General features: G+C 49.4%; 1 protein-coding gene across 13 annotated transcripts in view; it reads right to left on the bottom strand.

Moving 5' to 3' along the window:
- The window catches only part of KCNT1 (potassium sodium-activated channel subfamily T member 1), a 131324-nt gene that overhangs the window by 7428 nt on the left and 101168 nt on the right, over positions 1-22728 (bottom strand). For 10 of the 13 annotated variants that reach the window (XM_053282286.1, XM_053282289.1, XM_053282292.1 and 7 more), the window contains 17 exons: positions 22099-22235; positions 21470-21533; positions 21255-21363; positions 18305-18413; positions 16413-16562; positions 15204-15442; positions 10762-10978; positions 9091-9196; positions 7825-7997; positions 6295-6366; positions 4886-5020; positions 4645-4756; positions 4295-4396; positions 3797-3880; positions 3335-3463; positions 2709-2729; positions 1018-1324 (listed from right to left, as the gene is read on the bottom strand). In XM_053282286.1, the coding sequence (XP_053138261.1) occupies positions 1018-1324; positions 2709-2729; positions 3335-3463; positions 3797-3880; positions 4295-4396; positions 4645-4756; positions 4886-5020; positions 6295-6366; positions 7825-7997; positions 9091-9196; positions 10762-10978; positions 15204-15442; positions 16413-16562; positions 18305-18413; positions 21255-21363; positions 21470-21533; positions 22099-22235 (2266 nt within the window). The remainder of the gene's footprint in view (positions 1-1017; positions 1325-2708; positions 2730-3334; positions 3464-3796; positions 3881-4294; positions 4397-4644; positions 4757-4885; positions 5021-6294; positions 6367-7824; positions 7998-9090; positions 9197-10761; positions 10979-15203; positions 15443-16412; positions 16563-18304; positions 18414-21254; positions 21364-21469; positions 21534-22098; positions 22236-22728) is intronic. The other 3 variants (XR_008312785.1, XR_008312786.1, XM_053282287.1) reach the window with 2 other exon arrangements.

The raw sequence follows: 22728 nt of genomic DNA, 5'->3' as shown, positions 1-22728 counted from the left end.
TATGGTCTTGACCTAGCCTTCCCCTGACTGTGAAAGGCGAAGGTGACAGAAATAGATGGTGAAGGAACAGAACAGTCAGCAGCACAGGATGGCATAAAATAAATCTTAAAAAATAAAAAGCAAGGAAGCCGTGGAATGAAGATTCTCCATTGTAACCGAAAAGGAAAGACACTATCTGGCCAAAAAATGCACTTTCTGTTTTCTGTTGGTTTCGCACTGAACCGCTTGATACAACCTCCCTGTTGATTGACTTTGGAACAGATTTTGTTTCCTGGTGGCAAAAAATGTGGCACCTGGTGGAACGGTCCACACTCATTGACCCAAAGCATGGGAGAGGATGGATTCGGACCACTACGGGACGACCTGCATGAAGCTAGCAATGATGGCCACAAGAGAATTTGGCTGGCCAAACCTTTCAGGATTTGGTGACCCACCAAAGATGGTCTTCCCACCCTCTGAGACAAACCATCAGAATTCATTCATTCATTCATTAAATTTACTTTTTATCGGCTCTCTCTAGGTAGACCAAAAGCAGGTTATGGGTCTATAAAACAACTCTCACATCAGTAAACAACATCCTCCTTCAGCCCAGGGTTGCAAGAAGACCCATAGGCAACTTTGATCCTATGGACCACTGAATGGAACACTCCAAACTTCACCTTTCTGGATAAAGCTGGAAACTATTCAGAGGGTCTAAAACCTAGAACTCAACCAAAACAGGGATACCGCCCGCCCGCCCCGAAAATGTGATTGAGGCCCCTGTGGTGAATTGCCCCATATCAAGGGGCAATTCACCACAGATCGCAACTGACACAATCTACAGAGAACCATTTCATCGCAAGGCAAACCAGAAGACGACATTTCCATCTCTAAAACTTTAAATCTGGGGCGGGGCGGGGGGGCAGGAGGAGCAATCGCCATGCTAAATTGTTTGGGGACAACAACAAAAAATCAGAGAGGGTTAGGGGCTTCTGGAAGCCTCGTGACCCGTCAACGCACAGGGGGAGGCCCACTTACCGTACCCCGTCGTGGGCAGGCCGAGGTGTTTCATCCGATTCTTCACCAACTCCGACAACTCCTGCCGCTCCGATCTCCGGTAAATGCTCAGTCGCTGTTGGTTGATCCACTCGGCGGTCTTGGCCGTGTGCTTGTTGGCCCCTTTCCGACTCAGCCTGCGGGCCCACTGCATGCTCTTACGCCGAAGCAGCGGGTGCTCGGTCTGGTCGCTCGGGCAGGAGTTTCGGTGATGGCTCGTCTTGGAGTTCCAGTGATCCTTGACCTCTTTGGTGTCCTCGCAATCTTCCACATTGATTGAGATCTGTGACTGGGAACACCAGTAGGCCATGAGGGGAAGCAAGGACAAGGATATAGCCAGGGCAGCGACTGCGTGAGAGTGCAAGAGAAGCACCCATTTCTCTCTCTCTCTTTTTTAAAGGACCAAGTTTCTAGTCCTTTTGCTTTTAAAGGCCGACTTGAAAGTAGGTGGGCAGTAGGTACTAGAATCTAATGGTAAATCGCCCAGACACACAAGTTTTGGGCGGTACAGAAATACTTTGAATGAATGAATGAATGAAAATAAAATAAAATCTCAGAAAATGACGGAATAAAAATCCCTACTGTCTCACCTTCAGTGCCTTTCAGAACAGTTTGCCCTGCCTCATGGCTAGTAAGCCCAGAAAGTAAAGTCATGTAAAGACACACATCCCAGAATCCATTCTGCAACTTTTTGCCACCCAGGTTGTGTCAGCCAGATTGCTCACTCCCTGGCAGCATTTCCACGTAGGGATGGGAGCTGGGAAAGCCTCCTGCTTGAAACCTTGGAGAACTACTGCCAGCCAGTGTGGACAATACTGGCTAGGTGGACCAAAGGTCTGACTCGGTAGGGCAGCTTCCTATGTTCCTCTCAGTGCGACGATCCCAACATCTCTTTGGGATCAGTGTTCCCTCTGACAGTGACCCTCAGATGTTGTGGACCACAACTCCCATCATTCCCAGCCAGAGGCCATTGCAGCTGGGGATGCTGGGAGTTGTAGTCAACAACCTCTGGGCATCCCCATTAGAGGGAGCACTGTTTGGGATGCAGGATTTCAAATTGTTGTAACAGATTTTGCATATGATGAATTTTGCATTTTTTCAATTTTGCAATTGTAACAGATTTTGCATCCACGAACTGGTGGAGAAATGAAGGGATCCCAAAAAGGCATTTTTTAAACACACCACTACCAGTTTGTTCAAAGTATACAATTAAAAACAAAAACATTTACACCATTTCAGTATTGTGCTTTTGAAATGGAGCCGTACAAACCAAAATATATTGAAACATCAAGGTGAAGAGTTCAAGTTTTTAAAATACAGTAGGTATGTTTTTATTGCAAAAAAGCCAGAAAAGGGAGCTAACATCCCAGAAACGTCTCTGCAGAACAATAACAGATTTGGCATTTTGAGTTCTGCTCTGGTCAACATACTTTATCCAATGGAACTTCAAAATCTGGGTCAAAATCCAGCAGAGGCAGATTAATGAAGCCTCTCTAGACTTCGCATTTATTCCAGAGCAATGGATCTGGAATCAAATTGAGTACAGAGCCCACTAGAATTATGCACTAGGTGCAAAAGAAAGAAGACGCCCTACTTTTAGCTTGAAAGCCTTCACCCCATATTGACGTCTTACATAAATATCAATGAAAAATGTGGAGAGAAACAGTAGTCACCTGTGTCCTGATGTCATGAGGCTGGAAATACACACACAAAAAACAGAAAGTGAGATAATGGAACAATATCAACGTTAGCCAAATCAAACAATACTTGGAAATCCCAATTCCTCATGAGTCCCTCCCTGTGGGGTGTTTCCTGACCCCAGGCGGTTGGGTCTGAAGGTTTACAAGGCTGAGCTGGCAGGAGGTTACAGAATGTTCAGCAACATTCCGGGCTGCTCAGGCTGAAGGTACCAACGGTAAAATCTGCAGGACAGGGTCCAAGAACAGGAAAGGCTCAGTGTCCTTTTCTTGGCAGGGAAGGAACTGACTTCAGAGTGGCTGAAGTCAGAGTGGGCAACCCTAACACAGAAGTAGCAGCAGATAAGGCTCTTATTTGGACGCCATCTTTGAATTCTAACGCCATCTTTTAAACCGGCCAGAGACGTACGTTTTGGGCGGTATAAAAAGATGTAAAATAAAATTTAAATAAATAAAATAAATTTAGAATTAACAATTAACTTTGGGGGTAGATCTCTGGCTACTAACTTCTCTGGGAGCTGGGGAGGAGGAAAAAGACACTGGAGTTGCCCAGCTCTTCACAGGACGCAAGACCAGCTTCCTCTCTTGGCTATGCTACTTACATCAATGGTGGAGAACATGTGGGACTCGGTTCTGTAGATGCCAATGGGGATCTCTGCACTGGAAGAGCAGAGCTTCTGGAAGAGACGCCCATAGGACCGGATCCACAAATCCTCCTCGGTGATCTTCATCTGTCCAAAGAAGAGGGGAAGGAAAGAAAGAAACTTTTCCGTACTCATTTACTCCAAGGGCCAAAAAGACCCCTGCAGATTGATGCCCTCTGAAATAACCCCAGTCCGTGACCTATTTAAGAGCGGGCATCCTTCCCATGATCCTCACTTACCTCTTTCAGAGCTCCGGCATTCAGGCATCAGGCAGAACCAAGGTTTATTTAGTCTAGCTTAGGTTAGTCTGTATGTCTGAACCAAAGCCAGTCAACAGACCAAGGTTTCTTTCAGGCTATAGAGGGAAGAAACAGTCACCCAGTTTGGCACCCCAGCGTTACACGGAAGACCAGCACTTACGGCACACAGGTAACCCGATCCAGGTGTGGTGTCCAGGCCCAGCAGCAATCTCGTGATGGTGATCATGTAGTCTTTTACAAAGGACTGGAAGAGGAAAGGGGGCTCTATCAAGCACTTACGGATTGACAAAATGGTGCCCAGTCCCCAAAAGTAAGGAGGGGAAATCCTTCACACTGCAAGTCACACTGCAAGTCAAGTTCTGCAAGGTCACAAGTCTATTTTTCCCAAACCATCCCCTGTGGCAGGGGATGATGGGAGTTGTAATCCAACACCATCTGGGGACTCACTTTGAGAACCCTGACGTTATTCGCCAATCAATTTTATCATTCTGTATGTTTATAGAGCTATTTAGACAGCAACTTTCTCAAGTCTGTTCTTTCCACAGAGACTCAATGCAATGCCATTTGACTTAAACCCCAAGGACAAGGAGCTAGTCCCTCAGAGGCAAGTGAGCTCAGTGGGAGGATAAAGAGTGCCACCTCTTCCTTTTGTCCTGACCTGGTACAGCAGCGTATCCAACATACTGATGCTGAAGACTCTGCCGGCGGCAAACGGCAGCCGGAACATGAAGGCCAAGTTGGACCCGTTCTCTCGCTCTTTCTGCAGGGAGGAGAGAGAGAGAAAACATCAGACCTGGAATCAAATACACTCGGTTCCATGACTGGCCAGTGGGATGCCTCTGGGAAGCTTGCAAGGAGAGCACGGAGCCCACAAGAGCCTCTCCCCACTGCTGCTGTTCCCCAGGAACAGATATTCAAAGGTAGACTGCTCCTGAATATGGAGGCTACACGAAAACTTTCTCTGCAAGCACTGATCCCAGCCACCAGGCGTGCCAGACCTTTCGTTACCTTTTCGAGTTTGGAGAGGGCCAAGGAGTAGCTGTCCTTTGCTCGGAACTGCATGAACCGCATGTTGGATGGATGGGTCAGCTCCGTGATGATGCTAAGACTTGGGAACAGCCTAAAACAGAGAAGTCAGATGCACGAGGATTTGCCTTTGGGAGACCACAAACAGAGCCCTGTTGGATAGATGGGTCAGCTCCGTAATGGGGTTAGGCTAGAAGATCTCTAAGTGGCCCCTCTGCCTTACCTGAACATGGTTTGGACGTTGACAATGGTCTTCGCGTCTGCCATGTAATCCTCTTCTGCACTCATGGTGCTCTCTTTGTCGACCACGACCAAATTGTCGGCGTAAATTATCCCACACTGCAGCAAGCTGTCGAGGCTATGGAGATCCCAAAGGCAAACGGCTATTAGGATGCCACGTCTTCCGTGATGTATTTTGTTCACAGGATTTGATTATACATGGTTTTTCAATAGGAATATAGGAAAGCTGCCATAGACTGAGTCAGACCATGGGCCCACATCAGGGGAATAGCTTACAGTGCTCACGCATGGCATCTCCCATTCAAATGAAAACCAAGGCAGACCCTGCTTAGCAAAGGGGACAATTCAGGCTTGCTAACACGAGACCAGCTCAATCCAATATTAAGGCATCATAGAATCCCATAAACACAAGTAAAAGCTAGGGGATGCTTCATGAAATTTGCCTCTATTGGATTGCACTCCAGATTTTTTCAGCTCTGCTTCACCAATTATGTTTAGCAGAGCGGAGCTCAAAATGTTCATGACTGTTCTGGAGATAAAATTCCAAAATTTGCAGTCTAAAGGGATCCCTGTTACTTGTCCTGCTTTTCTTTTCCTGGTCAAAAACAAGTAAAAATAAAAAAATTAAAAGCAACTCCCCTCAAGTACTCAGATAGATAGATAGACTGATTGATTGATAGATTGATAGATAGATAGATAGATAGATTTTAAATATAGCTTTGTTTTTAAAAAGCCTTTAAAAAAGCACAGGAAAATACTTTAAAAGCAGAGAGTGAGGGAGTTGAAATTTTCAACTGTCCCCCTAAATTCCAACCAGAGCAGGGAAGGATTTTGCAAATCTCCCCAAATCCAGAATCTTTGCTGGACTTAAATGAAGCCGAAGCGAAAGGATGCTGGGTGTGTTGGAATAACCACAGAGTGGACCCGCGGGAATTGGCTCACCCATATAAAAAAACAAAGATACAATCAAAACACAGCTGGTAAATAAACAGGGGAGAAATGTGAGCAAACGTTTGCGGGAAATCTGTGAGCAAACATCAGCTTCTGAAATTTTTAATCTGCTTCCTAAGAAAGTACGGAGGGAGCACACAGGTGACAGAAGGGACATTCCAAAATCTGAGAAGCCATTTGGAGCTAAACACAGGAATAAAACCCCAGAAACTAACACGACAAATGCAGCATTCTGTCCTGGAATCTAGCCCTCGCTAATTTAACCATCACCCCAGTAGCCTGGAGAAATACCCAAAGACAGCGGGGTTGTGTCTCCTTCTGTGATTACATAGTGCTGAGCAAAGGCGTTGGTGTTTTTTAAAAGCTGCCTAAGTTTCTAGTTCTCATGGCCTATGACGGAAGGGCTCTGGGCGCCCCAGAGAGACGGACAAAGATGCTTACTTATCTATTGTGCCTTCCATGTAGTATACCATAGGGAAGCAGCAGATGGCTTCAAGGAAGTGGTGGTCAGGCCTGGAAAAAGAGAGAGAAGTAGCCACAGGTGATTCAGGGCTCACCTGTGCTCTGCGGCCCAACCATTCACCTCTCCCACCGTTTTGACTGTGATAGCCCCTCCCTAAATCCCTACGCTGGGTTCCTGAGCCAGACTGGCTGTACTGAGTCAGACCCTCGGTCCGTCTCACTCAGTACTGTCTGCACAGACTGGCAGCAGCATCTCCAAGGTTACAGGCAGGAGTCTCTCTCAGCCCGATCTTGGAGATGCTGCCAGGGAGGGAACTGGGAACCTTCTGCTCTTCCCAGAGCGGCTCCATCACCTGAGGGGAAGATCTTGCAGTGCTCACACATGTAGTCTCCCATTCAAATGCAAACCAGGATGGACCCTGCTTAGTAAAGGGGGAAATCTATGTTTGTGGCCAAGAGACCAGGTCTCCTCATGTGGGAGAAGACAACTCCTCAGGTATCCTGGTCCCAAACCATGAACAGCAGTTCAAGTAATCACCTGGCGTTAGTTAGTTTTAGAGAGATAGAGAGATAGATGAGATGACAGACAGACAGACAGACAGACAGATAGATGAGATGATAGATGAGAGTCCCATTCAGGGAAAACTTCGCGGCTGGCGAATTCGTGGTTGGAGAGCAATAGAAATGCATTGGAAACAGGGGGTTAAGGGAATCGTGGTTGGGGAAAGACCGAAAAATACAGTTAAAAATAGGGGGGAAATCACTCCCCAAGCCCTGAGAACCACCTCCAGAGCCCTGAAAACTGCAAAAAATCCCACGCCAAATTGCCCCCAAATCTTGCCAAACAGTGGATATTCAGGATGTGGTACACAAGATTTGTAACTTGTCACCCCAATAACGGATACTTAAAACTGCGATTGGGAAACCCACAGTTGCTGAGGGATGACTGTATCGATATATTTACATTTCTATCCTGCCCTTCCTCCAAGGAGCCCAGAGGTTATGTCGACCCTCACAACAACCCTGCAAAGTAGGTTGGGCTGAGAAATACGTGACTGGCCCAGAGTCACCCAGCGAGTTCCATGGCCGGAGATTTGAACCCAGGTCTTCCCGGTCCAAGTTCAACACTCTAACCACAAGGCCATACTGGATCGGCCCCTATTCATATCACGCCCCAGACTGTATCAACCACGCCCTGAAGGTCGGCTTTAAAACAAAAAAATAGAGCCCCTGGTGGCGCAGTGGTAAAACTGCCGCCCTGTAACCAGAAGGTTACAAGTTTGATCCTGACCAGGGGCTAAAGGTTGACTCAGCCTTCCATCCTTCCGAGGTCGGTAAAATGAGTACCCAGAATGTTGGGGGCAATATGCTAAATCATTGTAAACCGCTTAGAGAGCTTCGGCTATAAAGCGGTATATAAATGTAAGTGCTAAGTGCTATGCTAAAACAGACTCTGATGTCACAGGGCAGGCGGGGAGGGAGAACACCCATTTGGAGAAGAGTACTTGCTTGTTGTCAAGCAGCAAGACGATGGGGTTCAGCTCCTTCCGCGCCCGATAGTATGCCCGGAGGGGGACGATGAAGTTGTACAGCCCGTTCCCAGCCGTCTCTGCCGACACGATGATCAGCTTGTTCTTAAAGCCGTAGGCTTTCGCGTCTTCATAGCTGTTGTGCATGCAACCCTGGAAGGGAACCCACCTTCGATCAATGGCTCCTAAGATTGGATCATTCAGGTTCAGCAGAAACACATTTCTCTTTATGCGGGACTCCCATGATGCTATGAGCCGGATAAGGGCAATCAAGCGGAGACTGAAGCTTGCAACCCCAGAAACCCACACCAACACCCACCACTGCCGCCTCCTCCTGGTCTCTCACACCTCCTCGTCTCCTCCCTCCCTCACACCAGACGACTAATGAAAAGGGGAAGGAAATGGAGGAGGAAAAATGATAAGGGGAAGGAAGCAGAGGAGGAAATGGCAAAGAGGCAATAGAGTACAAGAGACGCTCCACAGAGTGTCTGCAGGACTCTATTGCCATTCCATCATTTCCTCTTCCGCTTCCTTCCCCTTTTCATTACTAGCCCAGCAGAAGTCAGGTAGGAAGAGGCAGCAGAGGACCACCTCAGGGTGGCTCTTTGCCAAGTGGTGGTTCTGTCACTGCTCAGAGAAGAACTGCACCCATGGAGGCAGGGGAGAGGAGGGGCATCTTTCTAGCACCCCAAAAACCTACTGCCTGAGGCCACCGTCTCACCTTGCCTCATGATTTGGCTGCCCCAAATCTAGGAGCAGTTCTGTAAGGCTCGAGCATGTGCAGGTGAGGACGAGCATCTGTATTGGGCTTGGTCTACTCCATATTTACATGCTGCACACAGGCAACAGAAACTGAGTGCCACACACACACACAAAAGCTGAATCCTGCAACCTGCACGATTTCTTTCACTGGGACTTTTTAATCGGCTCTTGTGTTCGCCTGGACAGTGCATTCAGAAGTTGCTAGTCATGGGGAGGGAAAGGTGTTTTGCCGTGTGCCGAAGGGCCGCCTGAAAACTCTTGAAACTCTAACTACTTCTGGGGCATCAGAGATTTTGCCCCCAATCATCATAAGGACTAGAAACTTGGTTTTAAAAATATGAATGCTGCGATTAGCAGGAAGCTCCTGTGCCTGTCGCCTAGAGTTGAAGGCTGCTGCTGCTGCTTCTGGAATCTGGATGAACGATGGGGCCCTCAGGAAGACACAGAACCAAGGAATCTGTGCAAAAAGGCTTTTGCTTCTTACCTTGTCCAACCTCAAGCAGCAGAAAGGTGCTTTCACAGGCAAAAGGTGGCATAGCGTGGGAGAGCTTCCGATGTAGGGCGAGTTGGGAGGGTAGCCTTTCACATACCTGTGGGAGAAAAGGAGACAGGTGAGGAGTCAGAGGGGACGCTGTAGCACAAGGTGAGTGCACCCACTTTGCAAACAGACAGTCCCAGGTTCAATCCCAGGGCTGGGAATGTCCCCTGCTGGGAAGTCCGGAGACCTGCTGCTGCCAGTCAGTGCTGACAATACTGAGCTAGATGGCTCAAGGGTCTGACTCAGCAGACAGCAGCTCCAAACGTCCAGCGCCAGCAATCGGAAAGAGATCCACCAGATGGCAATGTGGCTCCGTCTTAAGAACAGCTCTGCTCTCCCTGTGGCTGCTGCTTTAGCGGCATCTATGCAGGAGCAAACGCAAGGCCCGCCCAGCAATGTAACCGAAATGGAGCAGAAAACTGCTAATAGGAGGTTAATTTATGCAAATAGGCCATTAGTGCAGGGAATAATAATACACTTGCACGGCAAGCTTTCCACGGAACAGCAAGCTAGATCCTTGCCGGGTCTGTTAATAGAGCCTCTCGGTCTTTTGTGTAAACCTCAGAGGAGTGTGGTGCGGTTCTTTGGACACAAGGTGCCGTCTTGGCGTTTGGACATGGGGTCGAGGCCGCATTCCCCCAGGGCTTGCAGACACCTCGTCTCTGCAGAGATCTGGCGGTGGGGCTCGATTAAGCCATGACTCATCCTGTATTCTCCCGCCGACTACCTGGGGAGGGCTCTGAATTTCTCTGCCCTCCATCATAATGGGTGATGGGTCGTAATGGGTGATAAGGGAGGACTTGCCACAGGCAACGGAAGCAGCGTTCTTGGCACGAGGGGTTCCCAGACGCTGACAACTACAATTCCCATCACCCCCAGACAAAGGCCGCAGCAGCTGGGGGATGATGGGAGTTGTAGTCAGCAACATCCGGGACTCCCTCTTGCAGGCACTGTAGTTCCAAAGGGTAGGAGAGAGTTCTAAAAGGAACGGAAAGGAGGCATCCCAGTATGTTCCTCTGGGTGACACGGCGACATCACCTCCCAAACAGGTATTGCTTTAGATACCAATGGTCCAGCTTCTTCCCTGCTCACAGTTTTGACATGGAAGTGAGCCAAGCTATTCCCCAAAGGCCCAGAAACTGCTTGGTTTATTTTTCGGAGCCAATCCAAATTGACCCCACAGACAGCCCCCCCTCCCACTGCCAAGACCCCCTCTCTCTCTTTTCAAAAGGTTTACCAGCCCGAGCAGCAGCAAAAGAGTCACTTGAGCTGCGAGAGCGGGAGATCTTTCCCTCTCCCTTTCCTAGAAGGCCAAAAGCAGCCCCTGGGAAATGTAGTCTTCTCGTTTGCGGGGGGGGGGGGGGAAACATAGTTTTCTCAGGGGCTGCTGAAATTCCAGGGGGCTTGTGGCCTGGGAGGCTTGGGGTAATCCAAGGACCCTTCTCCAGCTCAGATTTAGTTGAGCAGGGGGTGGGGGGAATATTAATAGAGAAAGGAGCCAGCCCGTCCCTTCTCTCCTTTGCAGTTCTAAGGTGGTGGAATTCAGGAGCGGCTCCTGTTCTACTTGCTGCCTACACTAAGCCTGAAATATAAGATAGGAACCGACAGCTCACTGACTCTATCACAGTGAGGCCTTCGTCATCTGACTGAGTCATCTCGTCCTCTGATTGGTCGCTGAGCATGTCACACGGTAAGAGGGAAGAACTGTCGGCCACCTCCAGGACGGGAGCGATGCTGGGCCTCCTTTTGCCCGAGCCGTTCTCCGCCGGCAGGGTCAGCTTGCTGTTGGCGACCGGGCGGCATTCCGTGTTCTGCAGGTCCATGGCCACCGTGCCTGAAACAGAGGAGCAAAAGATGTCCAGGGCTGGAGTCAGGCGGTTAATTAATTAATTAAAAGCACTGGATTCCCTATGTTCCTATCTAGCGGATGTCTGTGAAAAGGCAACCAAAAAAAAAAACCACCCCTCTTTATATTCAAGGTTCTTATTTAGCCTTTTTAAAGCAACAAAGTTAAGTGGCTAGTCCTTATGAGAAGAGTAAGAGCACAGTCATTGTACCAAGGGGGCACAAAGCAAGGAGGAGGAGAAAAGGGTTTCCCCCCTGGTCGTGGGAGGAGAGCTGGTCTTGTGGTAGCAAGCATGAATCGTCCTCTTTGCTAAGCAGGGTCTGCCCTGGTTTGCATGTGAATGGGAGACCACATGTGTGAGCACTGGAAGAGATTCCCGTTAGGGGATATCTGGGAAGAGCATCTGAGGTCCCAAGTTCCCTCCCTGGCAGCATCTCCAAGATAAGGCTGGGAGAGATGCCTGCCTGTAACCTTGGAGAAGCCGCTGCCAGTCCGGGTAGAAAATCCTGAGCTAGATGGACCGAGTGTCTGTCTCGGTATATGGCAGCTTCCGATGTTCCTATCTAGTGGATGTCTGTCAAAAGGAAACAAAAGCCTCTCTGTATTCCAGAGCAACAAAGTCTCAAGCAAGGAAGACCTCCTGCTCTTCGCACCACCCCGCCCCGTGCCGTGGATCTTATGACCACAGAAGGCTTTTCCCCCCTGCAAAGTGACTGTGGGCGGGTTAATGGCCAGGACTGCATTTTGACACCCGGCCAGGTGATTCGCCCCCGTCCTGCCCAGCTGGGAGCCAGGCGAGTGGCTTCTAATTGGCAACGCACCGAGGAAAGCCGTTCAAGGAGGCGGCCGCGTGGGCAGAAAGGAGGCGAGCTTGCAGGAGTGGGGGGATGAGGCAAGGGAGGGAAGAGAGGACGCAGGCTTTGCACCTACCGCTTGCTCGGCGGGGCGGCACAGACTGAGCCGGCCACGGGCCATTCCCCCTGGAGCGGGAAGGGATCCGCACCTGGCAGATTCCCCCCCCCCCGCAAGCACCAGTGCCGGGCATCATTTCAAGTGGGGGCAATCTCAGGGGGCAGGGGAAGCGGCCGGATACCGAGTCAGAGCCTTGGTCCGTCGAGCTCAGGGTTAGGGTTGCCACAGTCAAGCTCGCCAAATCTGGCTGCCCTGTTTTGCATATTATGCAAATTACGCAACCACCAATTTGCATTTTTTAAATTTTATCTATTTGACAGATTTGTATACTTTTTCCTCCTCCTCTGCCCTCCCTATGTGATCGGATCCAGAGTAAAATCCGGGCAATCCGGGCAGTGCATTTGAAATCCATATAAATCCGGGGGGAAATTAGCAGCCGGTTGCAGGAGCCAAAATCCGGGGGCTACCCAAAATACCGGGGGACATGGCAACCCTACTCAGGATTGTCAACCCAGACTGGCAGCAGCTTCTCCAAGGTTACAGGCAGGAGTCTCTCTCAGTCCTATTTTAGAGATGCTGCCAGGGAGAGAACTTGCTCTTCCCAGAGCACCCCCATCCTCTATGGGACAGGCCTCTTGTGTCTGGCAGTCCCAGCTGCTAATGGGGCCGAATGGAACCAATGCAAAATGGCGGCATTTTTCTATTTAGCAGGGGGAGAGCAAGTGGCCCTATCCAACCCCAGAACAAGATCCCTCCCTGTGGGAGAAAAAGAAGGCAAAGGGGAAAGAGAAGAAGGCGAAGGTGGAGAAAAAGGAGAAAGGAAGAGGAGAAAGAAGGAGGAGGGAGAGAAAGAGGAGAAAAGAAGGAAAGGAGAGGGGGGAGGAAGACAAGGAGGAGAAGGAAGAGAAAACGTTAGAGAAGAAGGAGGAGAAAAAGGAGAAAGGAAGAGGAGAAAGAAGGAGGAAGAGAAAGAGAAGGAGAAAAGAAGGAAAGGAGAGGGAGAAGGAAGACAAGGAGGAGAAGGAAGAGAAAACGTTAGAGAAGAAGGAGGAGAAAATGGAGAAAGGAAGAGGAGAAAGAAGAAGGAGGAAGAGAAAGAGAAGGAGAAAAGAAGGAAAGGAGAGGGAGGAGGAAGACAAGGAGGAGAAGGAAGAGAAAACGTTAGAGAAGAAGGAGGAGAAAATGGAGAAAGGAAGAGGAGAAAGAAGAAGGAGGAAGAGAAAGAGAAGGAGAAAAGAAGGAAAGGAGAGGGAGGAGGAAGACAAGGAGGAGAAGGAAGAGAAAATGTTAGAGAAGGAGGAGGAGAAAAAGGAGAAAGGAGGAGGAGAAAGGGAAGGAAAAGAGAAGGAGAAAGAGGGAGGAGGAGGAGAAAAAGAAGGAGAAAGAGGAAGAAGGAAGAGAAAAAGGAGGAGAAGGGGAAGAGAAGAAGGAGGGGGAGGAGAAAGGAGGAGAAAAAGGAGAAAGGAGGAGAGAGAAAGAGGAGGAGAAAGAGAAGGAGAAGAGAAAGAAAAAGAGAGAGGAGGAAGACACAAGGAGGAGAAAGAGATCAAGAAGAAAGAGGAGAAAGAAGGAGAAAGAAGGAGGAGGCAGAGAAAGAGGAAGAGAGGAAGAGACAACAATGGCATTAGGAAGCTGCCATCTACTGAGTCAGAACATTGGTCAATCTAACTCAGTACAGTCTACTCTGACTGGCAGCAGCCCTCAGGTAACAATTTTTCTCACCCCTATTTAGAGATGCCAGGGATTGAATCTGGGACCGTCTGCATGTTAAGCGAACGCTCTACCACTGGGCTACGGCCCTGCCCAACATTCTCAGCCGAAACCTATTTTCTTTGGAGTCCGTCCTATTGTCTTTCTTGCCGTCCCACATAGCAAGGGGTGGTTTGCCAAAGGACCCAACGCTGGTAGCCATATTATTCTCTTCCCTTCCCGGCATCCTAGCTAAACACAGGCTCGTTTTCTGGGGAATTAATTAAGCGTTCCGACTCTCGGCGTTTGTGCAAAGTTCCCCGCAGAGAACCAGCCGCCCAGCGGACAAATAACACCCTGCCAGTAATGGGATCGGAATAAGAGGCTGCATGCTATGGCTGACGGAGCAGGGAACAGGGACGCAAAATTGGCCAGATGCATTGCCTCCGACTGTGTCCCCAGGCGGGAGACATACGCTACCGCAGGGAGGAGAGCTCGTCTGGTGGCAGCAAGCGTGACTTGTCCCCTCTGCTAAGCAGGGCCTGCCCTGGTTTGCATTTGAATGGGAGGCTACATGTGAGCAGCACTGAAAGAGATTCCCCTTAGGGGATGGAGAGGCTCTGGGGAAAGCATCTGAATGCTTGCATGCAGAAGTTTCCAAGCTCCCTCCCTGGCAGCATCTCCAAGATAGGGTGGAGAGAAACCTCTGCCTGCAGCCTTGGAGAAGCCGCTGCCAGTCTGTGCAGGCAATGCTGAGCTAGAGGGACCAAGGGTCTGACTCAGTAGGTGGCAGCTTCCGATGTTCTTATGTGTGCCTGCAGCTTCTCTGCCACTTCTGGGAGGGCTCCCATGCACCTGTTGGGATGAAAATACCAGCTTCCGTTCCCCTCTCCTAAGAGGTTAGTCCTCATGATTGCAGGGATATATAACACCACCATGCACATAAGCTGGTTTAAAACCAGTTACCATACGGGCCAATGATGCACCGTGTGGAGCCAGTGCATAGAGAGAAGTAGCCCTCCTTCTCTTGAAACACTCGGATTGGGGGCCAACTGCCGAAATGGACTGGCAGGAGATTCAGAACAGAGAAAAGGAAGCACCTTCCTCCCTGTGGAACCCACTGCCACAAGGTGTAGCGGCAGCCACTAACAGGGCTAGCCTCAGAAGGAGACCAGACAAGCTCATGGAGGAGGAGACCATCAACTGGCTACTAATCTTTATCTGGAAGCCTCAGCTTCAGGGGCAGTATGCCTCCGAATACCAGTTGCAGGGGAGCAACTGGGGGGGTAGTGCCTCCATCTTCCCAAAGGCACCTGGTGGAAAGAATCATTCTGGATCAGGCGATCCACCTTTGTGTGGGTACGGTAGAGCTCCTCTTATATTCTTAGCTCTGGGAGTGAAATGGAACCTCCATGTACAAGAGCACTGTACCGCAGGATACCAGATGGTGGTGGTGGGGAGACAGAAGGGGGCTACTGCTTCCCTGCCCTGCTTCCAGAGGCGCCAGCCGGGCTGCTGTGTTGATGAGGAATCCCTCTGGCTTAAAAGCACTCCCTCGCAAGGAAGAGTTGGGAGGAAAAGCAGAACGGCCGTGGAGGCGGGGGGAACTCACCCATACTGGCAATGATGCTGTGGACCGGCAGACGTGAGGGCCCTTCGTAGATCCCTCTCCCGGCAAAGCCCTTCTTCTTCTGCTTCTCCTCCTGCTTGAAGATGAAGGCCGAGTTCTCCTCCTTGGTGATGTTGATGTAGAAGCACGTGTCCGACGCAGTCATGATGTGCCGCGGCCCTGGGTTCAGGAGGATGCCCTTGTTCTCCTCCCTCCGCACGCCCATCAAGCAGACGCCGTACCTGAAACGGTGCCACAGAAGACCCCTGAGGCCAGGCCGCCCTGGGTACGACCCAACGCGAGAACTGGCACCTTGAGGACCGTCAGGAAGAACCCTGGGGCAAAGATTCGAGTGCAGGTTGCAGAAGGGATGTTGGGAGACCTCGGCGTCCTGATCAACCCATTGCTTTACCCTGTGGGAATTCTAGGGCAGAGTTCTCACATGTTCTAGAGTGGGGATCCTGCTTGTTCTAGGGTTCTGGGGTAGGATTCTCACTTGTCCTAGGGTTCTGGGGTAGGATTCTCACTTGTCCTAGGGTTCCAGAGTAGAGATCTCACTTGTTCTAGGGTAGGGATCCTGCTTATTCTAGAGTTCTGGGTAGGCTTCTAACGTGTTCTAGGATGGGGTCCTTGCTTGCTTTTGCATTCGGGCTTGTTCTAGGGTTCCAGGGTGGAGTTCTGGCTTGTTCTAGGTAGAGGTCTCACTTGTTCTAGTGTAGGGATCGCGCTTGGTCTAGGGTTCTGGGGTAGAGATCTCGCTTGTTCTCAGGTTCCAGGGTAGAGTTCTCGCTTGTTCTCAGGCAGGTTTGTTGTCTGTTCTTACCCTAATTATAATTGTGTGGATGAGCTGATGTTGGTAGTAAGATGGGGTAAAAATGTCTTTAAGCAAATCCCATTTTTTATCACCTTTTACCAAAAAAAAATAATAAAAAAATCAGTGTCTTTGGGTTCTGCTTTGGGTCTTTTTGCACATGTCTCTTCTTGCGTGTATACTGGTGTTGTTACAGCCTAGATTTCTTAACCGCCAAACCTTCATAAAACGCCCCCACCCAAGTGGGATGTGAAATTGCCCCCTTGCCCCCTCTTCCTGCGTTTCCGCCGAAGGCAGGACGCCATCCCGAATCCCCTCTTCCAAACCCCGCCTCGCCCTGGGCCCTCCCCCTGCCCCGAAACGGTTTCGAACCGAAATGCCCATCCGGTTCGCCGGCTCACTTCTTGTGGGCGTGGAAAGAGGCATAGGTGAAGCTTTTCCCTTCGTACTCCATGAAGAACTTGCTGTCGCCCATCTGGATGTGGTAGACCTCGTTGCCTGAGCAGCGTCCGTACATGCGTTGCCAGGGCTCGGGGGACTCCTGCCCCTCTCTGGAAGCCAGATAAAAAGAAGAAGGGGCGGTCAGAAGCTGGGGAGATGCCTCTTCAAAACCTGTAACATCCTCAGTGTGGACTGAAGTCATTTTCATGCAGGCATCCACAAACCCACTTGCCCGCTCGCCAGTGGCGAGTGTCCCCAGCAGTGTTCCCTCTCAAACAACGATTCCCCCATGTTGTGGACTATAATTCCCAGAATCCTCAGCTGCAGTGGCTTTTGCTTGGGGATTATGGGAGTTGTAGTCTCCAACGTCTGGGAAACCCTGTTAGAGGGGACACTGCTCCCCAGCCCTCCGGCATGCAGAAGGTCCCAGGTTCACTTCCTGGGATGGGAAAGACCCCTGCCTGAAACCTTGGAGAGCTGCTGCCAGTCAGCGCAGACCATACTGAGCCAGATGGACCAAGGTCTGACTCTGAATGGCAGCTTCCTATATAACAGACCAGAAGCCTCCCCATCCAAGTCTTAGCTGATCCCCCCAGAAAGGGAAGCATTTGAGATTAGCGGCCAAAAGCCGACGAAAGGCCAAAAGAGCCGGCAGCTGAGCATGTGAGGAGCACTGTCAGCCTGGGCGGGGATTTTTCTGTAAGAAATTGGCTTAGGTTCCTCGGCTCTCACAGCCCAGTGAACCACAGCTCCCGTTTGGGAACAGAACCCCCCGTGCCATCTTTCATTATGAGCAACAGGAACATCAGTGAGACGTATTTTATGGGAGCTGGCAAGGCATGACGGAAGAGATTGGGTTGGAGTGGATGCATCAACCCGCCTGCCACCCAACGCACCGGCAAGGAGGAGGAGGGGGCGGGAGTCTCCCGGAGCCTGCAAGCCAGAGAATGATGGCGGGGGCTCCCGAGAATGCCCTTTTCATTCCCAGCTGAAATGAGAAACCTCTTTCCATCTGCATCCCTATTAAGCACATGAACGACGGATTCGCATTTGCAGCATAATGTCAATTCCATCAGATATTTCATTCCCGTTTGGAGATAGATCATTTGTGCAGGGAGAAGGGAGTGCTCAGCCATGGAGCACGTGATTTGCATGCCGAAGGCAGGGGGGGGCAAACCCCAGAGAGCTGCTGCCAGTCAGGGTAGTCAGTATTGAGTTAGACGGACCAAGGGTCTGACTCAGTAGAAAGTAGCTGCTGCCCGTCATTGTGGAGACAATATGGAGCCGGGTGGACCAAGGGTCTGACTCAGCGGAAAGGAGCACGTTGTGTATGAATTATGGGGATGAAGCATAGCTCTGTCTTAAAATATATATCTGTCTTCACCCTTAGCAAATGTCTCTGTATTTATCCTTCATTAGAATGTCTGTGTTAACACTGAGCAAATATGTGTTTTCAACATTAATTAGAATGTCTGTCTGTCTATCTTCATCCTTAGTAAAAAATATCTGTCTTCACTCTAAACAAATGTGTCTGTCTTCTCCCTTAGTTAGAATGTCTGTCTGTCTGTCTGTCTGTCTTCACTCTTAGCAAATTTGTCTGCTTTCACCCCTTGGCTAAAATGTCTGTTTCCACTCACAAGTGAGAATGTTTGTCTGTCTTTACTCTTAGCAAATTAGTCTGTTTTCATCCTTAATTCAAATATCTGTCAGTGTTAACGCTTAGCAAATATGTCTGTCTTCACTCTTAGCAAATATGTCTGTCCTCATTTTTAACCAGCATGTCTGGCTTCACCCTTAGCAAATAGGTCTGCCTTCACTCTGCTTGGGTCTTAAACCCAATTCAACTACTTACTGTCCTCTGGAGGTATGGACCAAGAGGGTGATAAGGGTCGAGGTGGCCGGGCAGACGCAGTTCAGCGCCAGCATGGCATATTTACATTCTTCTTCGCAGACCACGTGATCTGAAATGAACAAGAGCCTTGTGGTTATCCTCAAAGCACAATTCAGAATGCCTGCGCGGCCTCTGTAAGGGCAGAAGCACCCAGAAGCCATTTCCTCCTTTCTGCTCAACAGGTTAGGTCCCCCGCTCGGCTGGGAGCCTCCGTCTCTGGCTGGAATTTTGCCAACGCTATTCTCTTACCTCACCATCTAATATTTCTCAGGGACATTTTAACCATTTCTGCAAAAAGCTACCATCATTCTTGTAGGTGTGTGTGTGTATGTGTGTGTGTAGCGGGGAGGACACGTGCACCGTGGTTGATATCGCCTTAAGATTACAGAAACCATGATGAGGTGGGAGTGCGAGTGAGACAGAAATGTGCCTGAGCGAAAAACCCTAAGGGCCTTTAAGTGAAATGAGGCCAGCGAGGGACTTTGATATTTGGCCTCTCCTGCAGCATACCTAGGAAGTTCCAAAGCCCAGGAGGGCCTTCACGCTGGTTCGTGGCCATGTTCTCCCCTCAGCAGTGCTTGAGGGACGTTACAGGAAGATCCCATTCCCGGAACGGCACTGCCCTTGCGACTCCAGGCAAGTAGAAACAACTGAGCACGTCCTCCTTCAGTGCTCGTTGTCCAGGGACATCCGCTCCACCCTCATTCTGCTGCTATTACATAAGTATCCAGATCATACGGGCCAATTTTACACCTCTCTACCAGTGTTCCCTCTAACAGGGATCCCCAGATGCTGTGGCCTACTACTCCCAGCATCCCCAGCTGCAACAGGCTTTTGCTTGGGGGTTCTGGGAGTTGTAGTCAACAACATCTGGAATTCCCTGTTAAGAGGACTCACTACTGCTTTCTGACTCCAACTCCGACGTGACCTACCGAGTTGCCAGGTTCTGCGCGGCAGCGATTAAAATCCGGAAGGCTGATCATGTCCTCCTGTCCAGCAACTGACTTTCTAATTTGTTTATTTGATAAGATAAATAAAATAAATAATAAATAAGTTCAGCATGCTCTCTGCCGGTTGCCTCAGAGGGATTCATAGCAGCCCTGAACTCCAACAGCCCTACAACTCTACAGCGTTCTGGCTTGTTCCCCTGCCCTAAGACTTTTATCATGACTATAGTTGCCCCTGAATGATTGCATGTGTCTTTTTATAATTTTTTAAAATGCCTCTTATAGGACTTTATAATGCATGTTGCCTCTTTCTAGGATGCTCTTCATTTTATTTCTACTCCTGACTTTTTAAAAAATAGCTGTTTAGTATGTGCTTGTGTTGTGTTTAGTTAACTGCCTTACTATTTTAATTAGATATTTAATGCTATATTTTAGCTATATTTTATATTTCAGCTACCTTGCTTGTACTCCATAGTTTATTTTAAATAGCTTGTATTTCTAGACCCTCATTCCATTAGTCTTCCCACTAGAGCGGTAATACAAATCTCAATCTTATAATTTATAGTAGTAATACATGTAACATTTATTTTCATAATAATCTGATTGCCTTATCTATTCTACCATATGACTGTATTATAACCTGTGCTGGTCTTCGACCGTAATAAAGATGATTGATTGAGGGTGTTGTGATTCACACACAGGATTTTAATATCCATTCCTTTATGACCATAGTTTTATTTTGAATTTCACTTCTATTTTGGGTCTCTTATAGCCTTAAAATAGGTCTGTATCTTGTACGGAGTCATTTATCCACAGGCTTTAAACGTTTGTTCTTTTATGTTATTACCCCTTTATGATGGTCTAAGACGGTAATAAAGATTGAGACGTGAAACGAGGAGGGGTGATATTGAATTGACAGCAATTCTGCAGGTGATGCGGATCATCCGACACGGATCATCCGATACGGATCATCCGATACGGATCATCCGATACGGATCATCCGACGCGGATCATCCGACGCGGATGCTTTACCCTGAGCTACGGCCGCCACGTCTGAACACCACACAGTCGCGATCCTTTTGGCAGTCATATTTGTTATAGTTGCTGTTCCAGCCATGCCTACGCCTTTGGTTCTTCAAAGCACAGGGGATGGAGATTTCTTTTGAACTCAATCCCATTTCCAGGGTACAGGGATTGGACCCAGCGAGGGGTCCGGCCGGACAGCAAAGCCCACACAGGAGGTCCGGGCTGTGATTATTTCATCCCAACTCCTACTCAGCTGGCAGGCGGTGATTACGCACAGGAGAGAGGGAGGAAGAATGGCTTGTTTTCATTCCGCTCCGGCAATGTTTTCAGCTGATAAAAAAAAAAAAAACCAACCAAGCCTAAAACCTACCCAGGGAACAATGAAAAGTGTGATGAAATGAACAGAAAGAGAAGGTTAGAAATGGAGAAGGCAGCCACAATCAAAGGCAGCCCATGGAGGAGAGGAGAAGGAAAACAACGCAGGGTAGGGTCCTGGCCGCTTGCTTGGGGAAACCTGCAATCTAGGCTTCACACAGACCCCCTTAAGAACAAGCGCTCTTAAATGCTCCTCTTGAACGAGATAGGGCTCCCGAAGGCAAGGCGGGGCAGGGGGGAGCCTTTGGGTTGAGCCCTAAATTTGGCCCTACACAAACGAGTGAAGGCAGCTACCAGCAAGTGAAGACATTGGCCAATAAGGGAAGGTCAATAAAGGCACAGAGCAGCAAGTGAGGGCACCGACCCACAAGTGAATGCAAGTGATGGCAGCAAGTGAAGAAAAGTGAAGGCAGCTACCAGCAAGTGAAGACACTGGCCAACAAGCGAAGGCAAATGAAAGCCCGTATCACCAAGTGAAGGCACCAACAAGTGAATACAAGTCTGCGCCCCCGCCAGCAAGAAAAGACAAATGAAGATATCTATCGGCAAGCAAAAGCACCTACCAGCAAATTTGACATGAAACTTGTTCTCAGGCTTGAGGATCTGAACATAGAGGGGGCAATTCGGAGCAAAGTCTTTCACTGCCCAGGCCCTCAGGATGGTTTGATGGTCCTGCAGAAGAAGAACAGGGATGACCCAACACGGCACTTGCGAGCAAACTCCACCCTCGGCCAGCACAAGCATCCACCTTGCCTCAGCTGAGTTCTCTCCGACTTACAGCAGCCGTGCGGTCCACCTCGTTCCGGCTGCTCAGGATGAAGCAGGCTTCTCCGTTGTCCATCCTGAAAAGGGAAGAGATTCTGTCAATCCCGGGCAACAGGAGGCCCCAAACCAGATCAAACCACCCAGAGAGGGGGGCAGAAATAAGGGGTGGGGCACCTCTCAAATATGCCTTCAAATCCCTCCCTGAAACCCGTTGCTTAAAACGGAAGCATTTGGCTTGGCCCCCATTTCCAAGTGTACGTAGGCAAGTTTACATGCCTTCAGTTTCGTAGGAAAATATGGAGCTGCCATAAACCGAGTCAGACCATTGGTCCATCTAGCTCAGCACTGTCTGCATGGACTGGCAGCGGCTTCTCCAAGGTTGCAGGCAGGAGTCTCTCCCAGCCCTACCTGGAGATGCTGCCAGGGAGGGAGCATCGGACCTTCTGAATGCCAAGCAGATGCTCTGCCACTGAGCTACGGACCCATCCCCAAACCACAATTGCTGACATCTCTTGCTTGCATGTCTCCTTCAGGAAGGAAGGGTCATCCTTTCCTCACTAGCTTCTCCTGCCAAGACCGAGCAAGCTTCAACATCTCAGAGAGCTCTTTGCTACCACGTGCTATGCCTTCTCTGTGACTCACTTTGCCCTCATGAGATCCTGATCCTTCAGAGCAGATCCCTGGAGATAGATCACCCGCTGTGACCACAGAGGGATCTGTAGGACCCGCCGAACCTGGATATCCATCTCCGTCGGACAAAGGATCACCACGTAGTAATCCTGAAAGAGAAACCGGGTAATGTCCTGACAGAGCACCACCAGTGTTCCCTCTAACAGGGATTCCCAGATGTTGTGGACTACAACTCCCAGAATCCCCAGGATGCTTAGTCAACAACATCTGGGAATCCTGGTTAGAGGGAACAGTGGACACCGTGGATCGACAGCACATGTTTTCAGCACGGTGCTTTCAAAGAACACGACTATGCGAGAATTTAGACTTTTAAAGAAACTTTTTAGTTGTTTCTTGGTGTTTCATGGTTTTAGTGTTGCATTGATTTTAAGGGCTCCGATGTAACTATTCCAGAATCTTATTGCATTTTAACTTTTGTAAACTGCCTTGAGGTGCATTATGGAAGACAGCATAAAAATCGAACAACAAGCCAATCCTCACGCCTCTTCCACGGCATGTCTACATAACACAGGTGGGCACCGTTGAATTTGCTTTAACTGGACGTCGTTTGGTTGACGGTTACGGTGCCCGCATTTCCTTCGT

The sequence above is a fragment of the Hemicordylus capensis genome, chromosome 17 (assembly GCF_027244095.1).
Source record: "Hemicordylus capensis ecotype Gifberg chromosome 17, rHemCap1.1.pri, whole genome shotgun sequence".
NCBI lineage: Eukaryota > Metazoa > Chordata > Lepidosauria > Squamata > Cordylidae > Hemicordylus > Hemicordylus capensis.
Note: the sequence above shows the minus strand (reverse complement) of the source record. Positions and strands in the feature narration are given on the sequence as shown.